Below are 16,574 nucleotides of genomic sequence, written 5' to 3' on the forward strand. Positions count from 1 at the left end.
TTGTGAGTGCCTAGTGGCTACCAAACTGGCCGGCACAGCTGCAGAAGGTGCTGATAAATCTTAACTTTTGAAAACCACTGCACTGTGAGTTGGAAACAAGACATCTCAACAGGGAAAAAAAGGAACTAATTCTAGCTGTAGGCCAGCTGGCAAATGCAATATACATGTTTTTCAATATTTGATATACACCCCAAACATACACACCTGACAGGAGATGGGTGAGTAGTATTATCCTCATCTCACAGATGAGGCATCAGAGACTCAGGAGAGGAAAGAAGAGACAGAATTCAACCCTAACACCCGGGAAGACGCATTTCAGACTTCTGATCTCCAAACGTGTCAGATAATAAATCTGTATTATTTAAGCCTCTACATCTGTGGGAGTTTGTTACAAGGACAATGGAAGATTAACACAACTTCCAATTACAAAATCTCGGTCATTCTGTCATTGAACAAATGCCCAATTTATGCCAGGCTCTGGGACCTTCAGCTAGTGAGTTTGAGGGAGAGTCAAATGTCTAAATAAATAATCTTGTGGTCCTGAGAGAGCAGCTGCCACACATGCACAGTGTGTTGTGGGTTTCACGGAGATGGGGCTTCTTAGAGACTCTGACATTGGAGAGACCTTCTGAAAGAATAGAAAAGAGATTCCAGGTGCAGGGAACCGCATGCAGAAAGGCAGAGGCATAAAAGAGCTTGGCCGGGACTGGACGCAGTTTCCTGTCTACAGATTATCACTCATTTGGGAAAAAGAGCGAGAAATTCAAGAAAGGTAGTTGAGGTCAGGCTGTATATTAGTTTATTTACATGTTGCTGATAAAGACATACCTGAAACTGGGAACAAAAAGAGCTTTAATTGGACTTACAGTCCATGTGGACTTACAGTTCCACATGACTGGGGACACCTCAGAATCATGGTGGGAGGCAAAAGGCACATCTTACATGGCAGCAGAAAGAGAAAAATCAGAGCGAAGCAAAAGCAGAAACCCCTGATAAACCCATCAGATCTAGTGAAACTTATTCACTATCACGAGAATAGCACAGGAAAGACCAGCCACCATGATTCAATTACCTCCCCCTGGGTCCTTCCCATGACATATGGGAATTCTAAGAGATACAATTCAAGTTGAGATTTGGGTGGGGACACAGCCAAACCATATCATGCTGTGAAAGGCTATCAGCCACATGCTAAGGAGCTGGGACTCTGTGTTGTCAGTAGGATACCAATGTAGGGTTGGATGCAAGAAAGTAAATATTAACTGAATTTTTATTTATAAAGATTACCTGATTACAGGGTAGAGGATGAACAGATATTAGAGAAACTCTGAGGCAGAAATTCTTGCACTAGCCCAGGTAGGGAATTTTGAGGCCTGAATCAAAGCAGACAAAGGGAGAAAGTGAGAAAAATGCATGGATTCAAAAGAGACTGAAAGACTACCTTCAGAAGCCACTGGAGGCAAGGGATAAAGCAAGAGAGAAAAAGAATCAAGACTGATTCCAGGTGACTATTGTTTAATTATAATTTTGGTAGATTCCTGAGAAAGGGAATACAGATTGGGGAACAAGTTTAAAGCCACATGAACACACTAGGATTTGGATATGCAGAGTCACCATGGCTACAGAGCTTCCAGTGAGGGGTTCACTCCATGCTTACAGGATTTTAAAAAGAGGTGGGGGTTAAAAATACAAAAACTGAAAGTCACCAGCTAGAGATGGTTCCAGAAGTCATGTGGATGGAAGGTATTAGGCAGACAGAGAACAAAAAGGAAGAGAGGATGGTAGAGACCCTGAGATTATCAACATTTAAGCAGCAAGCCAGTTATCCAAGTTGGTAGTGAAGAGTCCCCACTTTGGCACTTACTAGATGTGTCACTGAGCAAGCCAATTAAGTATTCTAATTTCTAATTTCCCCATCTGCAAAATGGGCACAATAAATATAGTATCCTCACAGAATAATCCACATCTCTCTCTTCTTGTAGATCCAATGGCCTCTATCAGCTACCCACCATATGGCTGTCTGGCCATCTAATGTCATTTTTTTTTGTTTTTCTGTAATGTTAAATTGAAAGGTCAGTCTTTTATTCCCTTGATGTCTCTATTGAACATAGCACGGGGCCATGCACACGCTAAGTGCCCATAATGCAGACATTATTGAACCCGAAAAAAAATATTAAAGAGGAAGGTATATAACCACATTTTCATCTGGCCTTCAGCCTCTTTAATCCACCAAAAATGCAGGCATGTTCCACTTTAAGGAAATTATACATATACAATTCCAAACATCTAAAACAGATTTAAGGCTGGGAAAATTAAGTCCCCTCACCAAAAACTACCATATGCTTAACAACTGCAGTTTAAATGACTCAGTCTATGGACAAATATACACCCACTGGGCTCAGCTCTGATGCTGAACTGGTATGTTAGCCTAAGCTTTTTGAGTTTTTCTCCAATTTCAGGCAGTTGATAATTAAATGCCTCTTGAACTTGAATCTGTTGCAAAGTGTTTAAAGGCTGTGGTTCTGGAACGGCAAATTTACTTACTAATGGGACAATGGTTATGAAAGATGACCTATCAGCACTAGAGGGAAACTGCATTTCTAGGAGAAACTCTTCCTGGAGTTGAGAGATTTTCTAAGAAAATGCAGAGTAGTTCAGATTGTTAACCAAACATTTATGGCCTCCCTTTAAAAATAAATTGTTTCAGACAGTGCAAACCCATACTTTCTTCTAGTTTTATGACATTATATGATCTCACCCTATGAAATCTAAACTGAAAACATACATGTTTTGCATTATACATACTTTTCCCAAGGTTGTAAAACTTTAAAAAATGATAATTTTACCTGTGGAGACTATAACATTTCCATTTAAGGGTTGGGAACTTTGACAAGCAATTCCGAATGCTGGGTATAAGGCAATTAAATTCTTCATATGTTTGCTTTATTTTTAATTTTTATATTTAACACATCACTAACATCACTAGAAGCCCAAAGCCTGGCCATAATGCAATAACAATAAAACGAAAACCTTTATGATAAATGATTCACAAGAAGCTTATCTGATTTCTTGTCTAAAGCTCTTAAAAAAAAAAAAAAACAAACAACTATAACCTGTCCATTATGGAGCTGAAATAACCTAGTTATGAAAATGCCTTTGCACACCAGTTGTTTTAAAGTAAACACACACAAGTTGGGGTCTAAGCTTCACTGAAGCAGGACCAATGCCTGGCTGACCCAACATGCCACATAGAAGCAGATAGGAAGAAAGGCACAGGAAACTTACAGCCTCTCCCATCTTTATGACATAATAAACAGAATCGATTCTGCACTCTGGGTGTGACCTGGGCACTTTGGAGCCATTTAACTTTAATATGACCCCATAAGACAAATAGAGCATTAAACAGTGATTAAGATATTCAGTGGAGTACAGGCTGTCACATACAGAGTCACAAACTGTTAGAATTAGAAAGGACCTTTGGGATCATTTCCTTCAGCCCCTGTCCTCATTTTATAGATCAGAGTTGCCGAAAGAAAAACAGGGACTTATTCAACACCTCACAGCTATTTGGAAGTATATTTAAGAATGGACTTGAGCCTCCTGACACCACAATCCTCCAATATGCTGGGCAGCAGCCAGTATCCACATGCAAGGCTTGACCTGCTGCGTCTGTTACTGCTGCGTAGGAGCAGCAATAATGTGCTCTGCTGACCAAGGCTAAGGCATCCCAGTGATGCTCTGAAGACCTGCAGATCCTTCCCTGCCGCCATCTGCTCAGCCACTGTATCACTTCCATCCAGCAGGTCTCAGCAACATAATAATGAAACACCAGCACAACCATTTGAAACATAAAAATCTGACAATTCAACAGTTATTTGATCTTTAGTAAACTCAACTTCTGCATTTTACTGAACTCTCCCCTCTTTACTGAATGTAGCTTGCTTGGCCAAAATAGCTGGTGATTCCTGTGCACCCACAAGTGCATGGAATCTGTTAGTCAACCCGACAGATAAAAGTTTTACTCTGACTCTTTTTTCATGAATGTGATAATGTGATTATCAGCTCATGATTCTCCTACTATTCACAGGCAAAAAGAAACAAACAAAAAAAACCCACGTAATTTAGTTAAATGTACACATGTCCAAATATTGTTTTATTTTCTTTTAAAAGGTGAAATGGTTTGGAGGTTTGTCCCCTCCAAATCTCATGTGAAAATATGACCTTCAGTGTTAGAGGTGGGGCCTCATGGGAGGTACTGAATCAAGCAGGTGGATGTCTCAGAAATGGCTTAGTTCCATCCCCTTGGTGATGAGTGAGTTCTTGCTCTGAGTTCATAGGAGATCTGGTTATTTAAAAGATTGTAGTCCCTTCCCTTTCCTTGTTCCCCCTCTTATCGTGTGACATGCTGGCTCCCCTTCACCTTCCACCATGAATAAACGCTCCCTGAGACTTCACCAAAAGCCAAGCAGATGCCAGCACTAAGTTTCCTGTAAAGCCTGCAGAACCACGAGCCAATTAAACCTTTTTCTTTATAAATTGCACAGTCTCAGGTATTCCTTTATAGAGATGCACAAAACAGCCTAATGCAAAAGGAAAAAATGTTCTAGGTCACATTCAAGGTTAGCACTGTTTTTAATTAAATAAAAATGACTTCCAGTGATGTAACGGGAGACGGCTATCTCTGCTGGACTGATGTCAAAGAGGAAAATCTTCAAAGACTCTGAGTGTGAATACAGGACATCTGCCAAACCTGCCGCAAACTAATGCCAAGCAGGCCCCCCAAGTCCATTTCCTGATTCTCTTAAGTGAGGGCAATAGTCTATTCCATAGTCCTAGTCCAAGAATTCTATTAATAGAACTCTATTTTATTAAGTACTATAAATGCCAAGTTATTAATAAATGTGTGTGTGTGTGTGTGTGTGTGTGTGTGTGTATCTCTGTCTCTCTCTCTTTTTTTTTTTAGATAGAGACAAGGTCTCACTATCTTGCCCAGGCTAGTTTCAAACTACTGAGCTCAAGTGATCCTCCTGCCTCGCCTCTCATAAAAATGAGTTTAAGGTAACCACTCAGGAATTAAATGTCCATCAAGAGTCTGTTTCCTCTTGGCCAGCAGCTAACACATCCTCCTTCCTGCTAACTTTCCCTTACTGGATCCAGCAGCCTCCATGTTGCTGAAAACAATGGGATCTGCTGGGATTACAGGTGTGAGCCACTGTACCCGGCCCTAGGTTATTAATTGAAAAACAGCATTAAAGATATTGCAAAGTATTTTAACTATCAGTGTTCACTAGCAGAAGAAGGCAATTATCATACTAAAATTAAGATTCTTATAAAATTTTACAAATAAGCAAAAAAAGAATGACATGCCTAAAGTTATATTTTAACTCTGTCTGCAATTAAAGATGATTGCTCTGAATTTTGTAACGCACATTTTGATTTTTTTTCCTTTTTTTGATATTTAATCCCTCTAGGCCAGTAAAGAATAATTTTTCATTTATGGCAGAAAACTAAGCAGAAGGGAAAACTCGAATGTATAATGCTATTTCCTAAGAATTACTTCAAGGATTAAAACACATATCTTTATATCCAAGTTCTTTAGTGATGCTATTTTCATTCTATTGTACATCCAAAATGTTATTCATTATTAACACTATTGCCTTAGCTTAATAATTATCTAGGTAATAATTCTGATGAAGTGTTTCCAACTGGCATGACATATAATTTGCTTTGTTTTTTTTTCCCCTTTTGCCCGGGAAAATATCATAATAGATAGTTGTATTCATAATAGTCTCTTGTGTTTAAAATCTGGTTCCTGGAAATGATTCATACACGTCGACTATTAGCTTTGTGGTGACATTTTTTAGAAATGTCAACACCACCTCAGATGCACCTCTTTTCTTTGGCAGTAAAGATATTTTGCCAGTGTTCACAGCAGCACTGCCAGTTTTTTTAATAGCCATATATTTATTTCTCTCACCATGACTGAAAGTTAAGAGAGTGTTTTCCCACATATATTCTATCTGTACATTATGGACAAGAAATGTGACATATGCAACGAGTGAAAATTCAGTCCTCCATCCATTTTCCCAAACTTTACCGAGCAAGGTGCAGAACGGCTTCCACTATGTTAGAACCATCTTTGGCACTTGTTTCACAGAATAATGCCCCATACGTCTGTAGAAAAGAAATATACACAATTAAAAGAAGTCCTTCATTGAGGTTCCTGGAAGTTTAGCTTTTAAAATGAGTAAAATAAAAATATGTTCCTACTGAGCATGCTAAGAGTAACTAATAGATAAGAAAGTGAATTCAGAGTTCCAGTAATTACAAAGAAAGTGGTTTAGGTATAGTTACTCCAAGAACAGTTCCAAGTTGGAGGATTTTTACTTTACATTTAAAAAATAGATAAGTTCATGTTTTAAGGTTTTTATTTCCAACAGTCAAATGCATGCTACCAAATGTTCTTTATCAAATATTCTGAGACAGATAAAGATGAGTTTAAGGTAACCACTCAGGAGTTAAATGTCCATCAAGCATCTGTTTCCTCTTGGCCAGCAGCTAACACATCCTCCTTCCCGCTAACTTTTCCTTTCTGGATCTAGCAGCCTCCATGTTGCTAAAACCAATAGACATGTTCTAGTCCTCCATTATTCAACCTCCCAGCCATAGTGTATAAGGTACCATGTCACATTCTTGCTTCAAACTTTCAATGCCTCCCATTCCTCCTCAGCCAATGTGTAAATGCTTTTCATGGCCAGTGAGGCCCAGCTTCATGTGTTCCCGGCAAGCTCCGAGCTTCACCTCCCACTTCACTCATCACTCTTCACTCACAGAGCTACAGTTACCCCTGTCTTCCTCTAGTTCTCCAATGTCCACAAAGCCTTCCCATTTCAAGACCTTTGTACCTGCTCTTTCCATAACCTAGGTTCCCCCCACTCTCCACCAGTCTGACATCTGCCTACTTCAGGGATTTTTAGGTAATCCTTCCTTCAAGTTAAGATTCAGTAGTTCTTAACCCTGAAAAGTTTGTATTAGGACTTCCCATCGTAAACCTTCATAGCACTCTGTGTTCTCCCTGCATTGCAGTTACCACAATTATAATTGCTCAACTTATTTTTGTGTGCCTTTGTCTGACCAGCTGGACACTTTCTCTTAATAAGTAGAACTAAGTGTTGTGGGCCTGGGTGTGGGTTAAACAGTCCTGTGTAGGATAAGGGAAGGGGGGAGCACTTGCTCTAGAACAGGGAGAATGAGAAGAGCCAGGAAATGGGGAAAGATGGCGCAATGGGACCTTTACCCATGAGCCCACAAATCCATAGAAAATCCGTAAACACCGCAAAGCAAATGCATTTCTGATAGAAACAGTCAGTGCTGGTGCTGACTTCTATATCCAGGATGTTATGGGGTGAAACAGAGACTGCGTCTGAGGATGCAGGAGCGTGGAGGTCACGAGACACATAAGGAAGCAAACTTTGGGAACTCTGCAAAATCATGGAGAGGGAATCAAGCTGGCAAGCAGCCAAGAATAACTAGATCTCAAAGTGGCTGTGTGGAACCCTGTCTAGCATGTGGATTTCATGAGTTTAACATCTGTCTCCCCCAGATGGTAAATAACACAAGGGCAAGGAATACTCCCTCAGATAGTAAACAATACAAGGGCAATGAAACAATGTTTGCTTCATTCTCCGCTCTTGGTTCAGCACATAATGAAGTGTTTGTTGCGTGCTGGACACGAATAAATATGGGTTGAATGAATCTCTTCTGCATTTCATTGCCTAGTTTTGATATTTATCACATTTGGTTTGCAGTTCTAAATTTTAAAACAAGAACGATTATTCCAGCTTAAAATATTAAAACTGAAACTTCTTTTTGAAGTTCACATACTTATGCTTCAGAGTAGTCCCTTCCTGGTGCTGACGACAGACAACACTATCAACATCAAATCAGACGGCTGCAATATGAATTTATTTGACCCACGGTGCATCTGACTACTTGTATGGGTAAGACAGGTCAGAAGAGAACCAGGTAGTATTCTGACACAATGACAGATGACACTGACGGGAGAACAAACACTGCCCATGACAACAATCTGAATAGGAATGAGTTTATTCCTGTATGCAAATGCATATCCCAAAATGCATACACATTTGTATACAGGAATGATTTTTTATATCAACTAAGCACAAATCTTAGAGAAGAAAAGAAGTCTTCCAATTCCCTTCCACACAGGTGAGACACTGTACCATCTTCTGCCCTTGGCACTGTAACCCTCTGAAACCAAAGCCGTCTTTTCAAACTAGGACACCATTTTCTTCCTTTACTTGGATTCCAGGACTAGAGAGGAGCCTAGGAAGTAGGTAAGAAGGAGGAGGAAGATTATGGGATTATTTAGGTTCCCTTTTATCAATGATACTCAATGGGAGAAAATGATTATGAGCTTGTTTTACTTTTGTGAGGGACTTAATCCTTGGCATAATTACTTATACTCATAAAAAAAGGTAGAAGTCATGGCAGTTCTCCCTGTGTTAAGAAGGACAGATGCTTCAAACAGGGGAGGTTTATCAAAGAACCTCTCAAGCAAAGGTAGACAAAAGTGAAAGGCCACTGACTTCAAAGCCACTAAACCCCTATGTTCTCTTCCAATTCCGTGGCATCCTCACTCTTACCATGGCCAGTTTCTCTCCAAAGTGCCCTGGGACACATTTTTGTCCCTCTCCAGCAGCAGTGTCACGGAGGTCAGCCTTATTTCCTACCAACATGATGGGAACAGTCTCATGGGCAGCATCCTATCAGTAGGAAAAAAAATGGGGCACACATCAAATACTGGACAAATTATGATGACCACATCAACAATGGCAACAGCAATTACCATTTTCCCTTTGCCCCTTTTGTGCCAAATCCTTTATAGAAGATACCTTTAAACCTCAAAGTATCTCTAAAAACAGCCATACATTTTCTCATTTACAGAGGAAAAACTGAAATTCAGAGAGGTCAAATAAGAAGGTATAAGGGTCAGGGCCTGGGTCCAAACTAACTCCATAACCCTTGCCTCTATATAATGCTCCAACCTTAGGTTAATGAAAAGGCTAAAAGGCACTGGAATTAATCAGTTTTGTGGCAAAGGAAACACATATCTGTTAATTTCTTATCTCTAGCACACAGAGCACTACAAGCCAATATAAACTCAAAAGGCATGACCACAGAATTGTATTTGGCTGTAGTGCCCACAGAATTTTCTGCAATTGTTACTTCAAACAATAGTGATCACAAGTCAAGTTCATTATTACAGTTATAAAACACACAGTAATTTTTCAGCTATAATGAAACAAAATGGGCGTTTAGAAGTTCCACACTCACTGCTCTCTGGTTTACAACAAAAGGAAAATATAAAAGTCCTGAGGTCAACATTTTCTGAGAAAGAGTCAAATACCAATCTTTCAAAGTAATAGATTCTAAGATAAGGCTCCCAAGTCAGCCTATGCAATTGTCACAATGTCCCACAGTCACAGTGATGCTCATGGACTATGAGATGTCAGTGGCAGAGTCAAGTCTGAGACCCACCCCTCCACCAGCTTGACCCACTGGCTGTGTGAGATCAGGCAGGTCTCTGCAGGTTTCTGCTCCAGTCTCCCTATCTGTAAAATGAAGGATTTAATGAGGGCATATCCTATCTCAGCAGGCTATGATGAGAATACAGGAAGATAACCTGGTTGGCACAGAAACACAGGTTTCTGGTTCCTAAATAAGAGAAGTTGTAGCCTTGATGAAAACACGGAAATTACTCTTTGCAGTGACTAAAGATACCTGTGTACTCATTGGGTTTGGGGCTATTCCTGATACAGGATCACAAAACGTGCCTCAACATGAAATTGTAAGTAATTTCCTTTCTCTTCAGACAATTTTCCTTAGACTGAAGGCTCCAGAGTGTAATAAAATCAAAGGAAAGAAGGGAATGAATGATCCTCTCCAAAATCAGGTTTCACTCATTAAGGCGCTCATCAATTGGGTTCTTTGTTGATCTCTGGATGCAAGGGGCATCATCTGAAAGTTATTAGTTAAACATTCATTTCAGTAAGCCCAAGAATCCAGGCATCTAAATGACTTCTCAAAGCCATAGAGGTAGAGGACACCTTCTTCAAGTCTCGACTTAAATATCTCCTTCACTGTGAGGCTACCCTAATGAAAACTGCAGCCCACTTACTCACCATCAGGCCTTTTAACCTGCTCTCTTTTTGTTTCTATAACATCGTCACTTTCCAGCATATTATTTCATTTTGTCTCCCCCATTAGAACATAGGCTCCATAGGGATAGGGCTCTGTTTTCTTAACAGATATATCCCGAGAACCTAGATTACTACACAAGAATAGGGTAGGTACTCAAAGAATATTTTTGAATGTGTTAAAATTGGGAAGAGATCTTAATATCTCAAGTATCTCCATTCAGCCTTTTACCCAAAAATTCGATCAATAAAATATTCATGACAGGTACATAAATGGCTATAATTTTCCTTTATCCATAATTCTATTACAAGATTTTTAAACACAGCAGTTTTCCATCAAAGTGTACCAATTATTAATTCAGAGGGTCGGTTCACCGCTGACAGTCTACTGCTTCTCAATCCTCTGGCCTATTCCAGTGATCGCACCATGCATTTCCACCCATATTTATAGTGGCTATATAAACCATCCCTGTAGAATTTTCTCAAATTACAAACAGTAAGCCATGGAGAACCTTCACTGTGCCCATTCTTCTCCCAAGATGAAAGTCAAATGCCATTAGTAGTATCTAATTTTTCATCCATAACAAATTTAAGAATTCGCCTCTTCTATGGTTTTCTTCCTTTTCAGACCCTATGAAAAGGTGATACCAATGGTGGAAATGGTGGAAAAGAAGACAGTGTGTGAAGGTGCTTTGCAAATTATGGCAGTGGGCCACTTTACATAAGGGTTATTTCACTGTGGCTGACCTTGCCTTTTGTGCCCCCTTCTCTTGAGCATAACCCAAAGATTTTAAATAAAGACTAAGTCCAAAATGTCAACAATAGCCAGTTTCGCTGTGGATTTTAAACACTAGTATGGATGAGTTAGTATTATCTGTTATTTTTTGGACTTATGGCTGTATCTTAGGGATCTCCATTTGTTCACTTCAGTAGCCACCACTCCTCTATGTACTAATTATACCTTGGGATTCTTTTTTTTTTTTTTTTTTTTTTTTCTTATTTTTTTTTGTTTATGTTTATTTTTTTTTTTTTTTTTTTTGATATGGGGGTCTCACTCTGTCACTCAGGCTAGAATGAAGTGGTACAACCATGGCTCACTGCAGCCTCGACCTCCTAGAACTCAGGTGATCCTCCCACCTCAATTTCCCAAGTAGCTGGAACTAGAGGTCCATACTAACAAGCCTGGGTAATATTTGTATTTTTTGTAGAGATGGGGGTCTCACTATGTTACCCAGGCTGGTCTCAAACTCCTCGGCTCAAGCCATCCGCCTGCCTTGACTACCCAAATGCTGTAATTACAGGCCTTGGGATCCCTTCTTGACATCAGAGGCTTCTTCATGTAATCTACCCACTCTGGTACTTTACCAAAACAGAAACCACTGTTGAATCAGGACGTTTGGCTTGAGCCCCTATTCTACTCCTGACCACTAAATAACTCTAAGCCAGTGCTGCCTATGCTTCCTATGGCTCAAGATTCTCATATAAAGTTAGGATAATATGTTTCTTATTTCATTTTTCAGATGCTAGAGAGATGACTATAACACAGGGAAATTTTGTGAAGTAAAAATGTTACATAAATGTAAATACACTTTCATTGTGTTTACAATCATTTTAAGTCGTAAGTTAATAGAACAGAGTGTATATTTATTTATCATTGTCAAAGTCTTACTGTCAATTGGAATCAGTCATTTCTCACATTAATACTTTAGTTAGAAAGAGAACATTAATGCCAGAAGCTAACTTGAGATCAGACAGCAACCAATCCTCTGTTTAGCCACTACTGCAATTTAATGCCTGCCTAAATTACAGATAATATGCTTACTCGAAAAGTTGTATTAGCCCTTACTTTATTTTTCAAGAGCACATGCTGAACCATAGCTTGAACTGTAGTGTTATGTTAATAACTGTTGACAGTACGCTAAATGTGGTCAAAATCATTTCCTATTTTTAAAAATTATTTACCATGAAATCAGAGGACAGGAAAGTTTCTCAGGTGAAAGACATCATCTTATTTAACCAAAGAAAGCACAGAAGCTACGCCCATGTTTAAAATACCAACTGGTATTTCAGTAGTACCCTGAGACATCTAAAGATCCCAAATCACTGCCAGAATGAAGTTGAGAAGACAGCTCCCATAGAATCTGAACCTTGACACACGCTCACATCCAGGTGGTATTTCACCTGTACTTCCCATGCCCATGGATGCCCCTACAGGTCCCAACCACACTACACACCCAACCACATCATCTCCTTGTTTGTAAGAGCTGATACTCAGGCTACCTGGATTTTCACTTGCTTACAATGGGATTCTGATTTTATCTATAAGAAAACCTACAAATTTTATTCCCCAAAGCTCCCTTCATTAGTGTCCTTGGCTTTGGGGAAATGTGCCCAAATCCTGAGGAAGAGATGAATACTGCCAGTTCTGCCCGTAGCATCCAATTCTTCCTGGTGGCTTGGATCAATGGTTTCTAATCAAGTTCACACTCTGACAAAGAAGAACAACATGTTCCAAGATGGCCTAAAACGTCCTTGTGTAATTTTCGGTTTCTCCATTGTGATTTCTTACCTCAACCATATCTACCCATTCTCGTACATTAAGAAAGCTTTTCTCACATGTAACATCATACAGCAGCAAAACACCATCTGCCTTTCTGAAGTAAGACTTGGCAATACTTCTGAATCTGAGAAAGAGAAAACCATACAGTCAGTCAGTTTGTGTTGCCTTATTCTTTTTCTCTTTTATGCTCTTTTCTCATCTTCTAAAATCAACCCCAGTTGAGAAGACTCTAATTGCAATATATGACTGTGAAACAGCCATTTCAAAGGCCTCAAATGACCCAATGAGAGATAACGGGATAAGAATCTGGGTGACCAACTTAGAACATCCAATCCTTTTCTCTACCAAACAACCCAAGAATGTCTACAAACTCCAGAGCATAACCAGGGCAAGGTTGAGAGCACAGTTTCCAAAAATTTCAACCTTAGCAACAAGCTACCAGAACCCCCATGTGGGACACAGGAGGCTGGAAGGAGGTACAAACTAGGGAATACTTATATTTGGTGGTGGTGTTTAGGGAGTGTTGTGGGTGGGTAGAAGAGCTACCAATGTGGAATGCTGTAACATACCAGGACTTCACATACATGGGGGTCAGGGGATTCACTTTGGGAAGAGCACACCTCAATGCACATGCCCTAACTCTAAACCCAGTGCAATATTTTATAAGTATTTTAAATATAGTCACGTCAACCACAAATATTTTTTAAATGTCGAAATTCCCAGTCTGCTAGAGAATGTGAGGGCCATTGGGGCAGGCATTTGTGCCTGTCTGTTCACCCCTGAATCTTAGCATGCTGAATAATGCCTGGTACAGAGCCAGGCACCCCATACTTATGGGTTGAACAATTGAATAGATTTTGTTCCCAAAGAGTTAGACAAGATTAAAACCTGTGCTTAATGCTCTGCTTATCGGTAATGAACACAAGGTAGGTGCCATCACCAGCTGCGAGTTTGCTATGTGGTTTGTGCCTCTGCCCTTAAATCCAGGGGAGCTGACTGGTTCTCTTCTCCGTCTTTTATTATTCTACTGCCAGGAGCGCCTGGGGCTGTCACTGCACTGAAAAGTGCTGCCTCTCTTGTTAGAAAAGGGCACTCTCTGTCTCAACTGAACATAGGCTCAAAAGAAGCTTAAAGATCTTCTTATCACAGCAGTCATAGGTAAATGAAGAAGAAGATGTGGGAAAAGATAAGCATTTTAAAGTTATAATGCTCTTTATAAATATGCATATAATTATGCATATAATTATAAAGTATGTTATCATTATACAATTTTGAGTATGAAGAACATCAACAGGCCTGCAAGGCTTGTTAATGCAAACCCAGGCAGAGACTGCAGCACTCTGGAAGGCACTTGCCTCTCCTGGCCAGCTGTATCCCAGAGCTGTAGAACTGTTCGTTCTCCATCCACAATGAGGGTTTTCATTTGGAAATCAACTCCTGAAAAGGAACATGAGAGTGGAGAGCATGATGTAAATAATCCCATTGGTTTTTTACTTTCAAGCATTCTTTAGATGAGGCAAAAGCCAATAAGCCACAGCTCAGCCAGGGAGGGAGGAATGAACATGACCTTTAAGGAGAGTGACCTTCAAATAGGAATGACAAGTCAGACCACACGTGTGTGTGCGGAGGCCCCATCTGCAGTTGGCTGACTTGAGGAATGATTTATGAGCCAAGGGAAAAATCTATGTTCTATTTTCCCTGATGACTGGATAAACTCAGTCGTGTGTGTGTGTGTGTGTGTGTGTGTGTGTGAGAGAATGTGCACATGTGTACATGTACATGTGTGTATGAGTGGGCATGCATGAATGTGCAGGTGTATTATGTGTGTATGTATATGTGTAGGTGCATATATGTTTTGTGTCTATGCATGTAAGTATGTGTATATACAGGTATATGTGTATAAATGCATGTATATCTAAACATGTATAAAACATGTATACATATGCAGGTATACATACACACAGTAGTGCATACACACATTTACGCACATATATATGCATTATGGTCTCTGGCAACTGAACCAAATACTGTATATAGTCTTTTTATTAGTCAAATTGAAATTAACTTTCAGCTTTGTTATCTTGAAGAGTGTATCAAAACCATAAACTTGCAAACATACCCATTGTGAAAAGAACAATCAATCTGTTCTAATGTTTCAGGTTATCAAAATAAGAACTCTTTAGACAAAGAAGTAAAATAAATGATAATTTACTTTTTTATTTTTTATTTATTTTTTATTTTTTTACATATCTTCATAATTTGCATATCTTCAACTCCTTTTACTGATTATTATGCAAATTGGGGCAATCAGGATACTACATGTTCTATTGTTCTGCTGGGAAGGTGGGGAACAGAACGGAGCATATCTGGCAATGATTTTGACCATAATGACAAAGTGGCAATCCATATGGTTACTTTGTCAACATCAAATGATACCTTAGCAGAAGGGTTTTCCTGGCCACCCTGTGTAAAACTGTACCTCTCCCTAAACCTCTTTTTTGTGCCTTTTTCCTCCACTGGGATGTAAGTGCAGTATCCTTTGCACCTACAACAACATCTTGTTTTTAATGGGACTCGGGAAACATACTCTGAATAAATCAATCTGATACGTCAGGCTCCAAATTTAATTCATCTAACTGGCTAAACAGATTTTATTTTTTTTGTGGCAGGGTCTTACTCTGTCACCCAGGCTAAGGTGCAGTGCTGTGATCTCAGCTCACTGTAACCTCCATCTCCCAGGTTCAAGTGACTCTCCAGCCTCAGCCTCCAAGCAGCTGGGACAACAAGTGCCCACCATCATGGCCAAGTAATTTTTGTACTTTTGGTAGAGATGGGGTTTTGTCTTGTTGGCCAGGCTGGTCTTGAATTCCTGACCTCAAGTGATCCACCAGCCTCGACCTCCCAAAGTGCTGAGATTGCAGGCATGAGCCACCGCACCTGGCAAGATATCTCTGTCCTTTTAGCCTTCCTTTCCTAAAAGTAGGCCTTAGGCAAAACAAGAAGGACCTTTCCATGGACTAGGACACACGGACACACGGATAGACACACACACACACACACACACACACACACACACACACACACCCCTATATATGTGTATATATACAGAGAAAGAGAAAACTGTTTATCTGAGTATCTGTGTATGTAATCCCCAAAGAAGAAAAAATCAAGCTAAGGAAGGTCATTTTCCCATTATCAACCGAAATAGAAGCCATACCCAGGGTGGCGCTTGTATTTCCCCGAAATTCATTCTTGCAAAGTCTCATGAGGAAACTAGACTTCCCAACTGCAGCGTCCCCAGCAAGCACAATCTTGTAAGCCTTCTGTGAGCTAAAAGATTTAGTGTTGTCATCTACCAGGTCTGTCTGGGGGGGAAAGCCACAGTGAATGATAAAGGTATTGCCAGTTTTCATCCTAATAAGTAACACTGCACAGGAAAAAAGCAGTGCTAATGAATAGGAGTGTCTCAGAAACCACCTACCTGTGGGGAGAGTGCTGAGATGGGCTTTCTTGATGAACTAACAATGCTGCCTTCACTAACAGATCCTTGGGGCTTCCAGTCTAAGATGGAAGCCACACCTTCCGAACCATAGGTCTCTTCATCCCTTATGTCAGGAACCTATTTGTTTTTAAATGTCAGCAGTTAAATTAAAAAATGTAAGCAGTTAAAAAAGCAAAGTCTAAAATGTATACATTATGGATTAAAGAGAAGAAAAAATATGCAGCTGAATCAACAGTCAATGCTATTAATATTAGGGAACAGAGTGGCACTGAATGGCAGTCTATGAGAATTTCTC

General features: G+C 39.8%; 1 protein-coding gene across 1 annotated transcript in view; it reads right to left on the minus strand.

Moving 5' to 3' along the window:
* The window catches only part of RASEF (RAS and EF-hand domain containing), a 75,371-nt gene that overhangs the window by 4,712 nt on the left and 54,085 nt on the right, over positions 1 to 16,574 (minus strand). The window contains exons 11-16 of the mRNA XM_017500752.2: positions 16,259 to 16,396; positions 15,995 to 16,142; positions 14,133 to 14,214; positions 12,787 to 12,901; positions 8,664 to 8,783; positions 6,095 to 6,171 (exon numbers count right to left, since the gene is read on the minus strand). Of these exons, the coding sequence (XP_017356241.1) occupies positions 6,095 to 6,171; positions 8,664 to 8,783; positions 12,787 to 12,901; positions 14,133 to 14,214; positions 15,995 to 16,142; positions 16,259 to 16,396 (680 nt within the window). The remainder of the gene's footprint in view (positions 1 to 6,094; positions 6,172 to 8,663; positions 8,784 to 12,786; positions 12,902 to 14,132; positions 14,215 to 15,994; positions 16,143 to 16,258; positions 16,397 to 16,574) is intronic.

Source organism: Cebus imitator, unplaced genomic scaffold (assembly GCF_001604975.1).
Source record: "Cebus imitator isolate Cc_AM_T3 unplaced genomic scaffold, Cebus_imitator-1.0 Scaffold269, whole genome shotgun sequence".
In the NCBI taxonomy this organism is placed as follows: Eukaryota; Metazoa; Chordata; class Mammalia; order Primates; family Cebidae; genus Cebus; species Cebus imitator.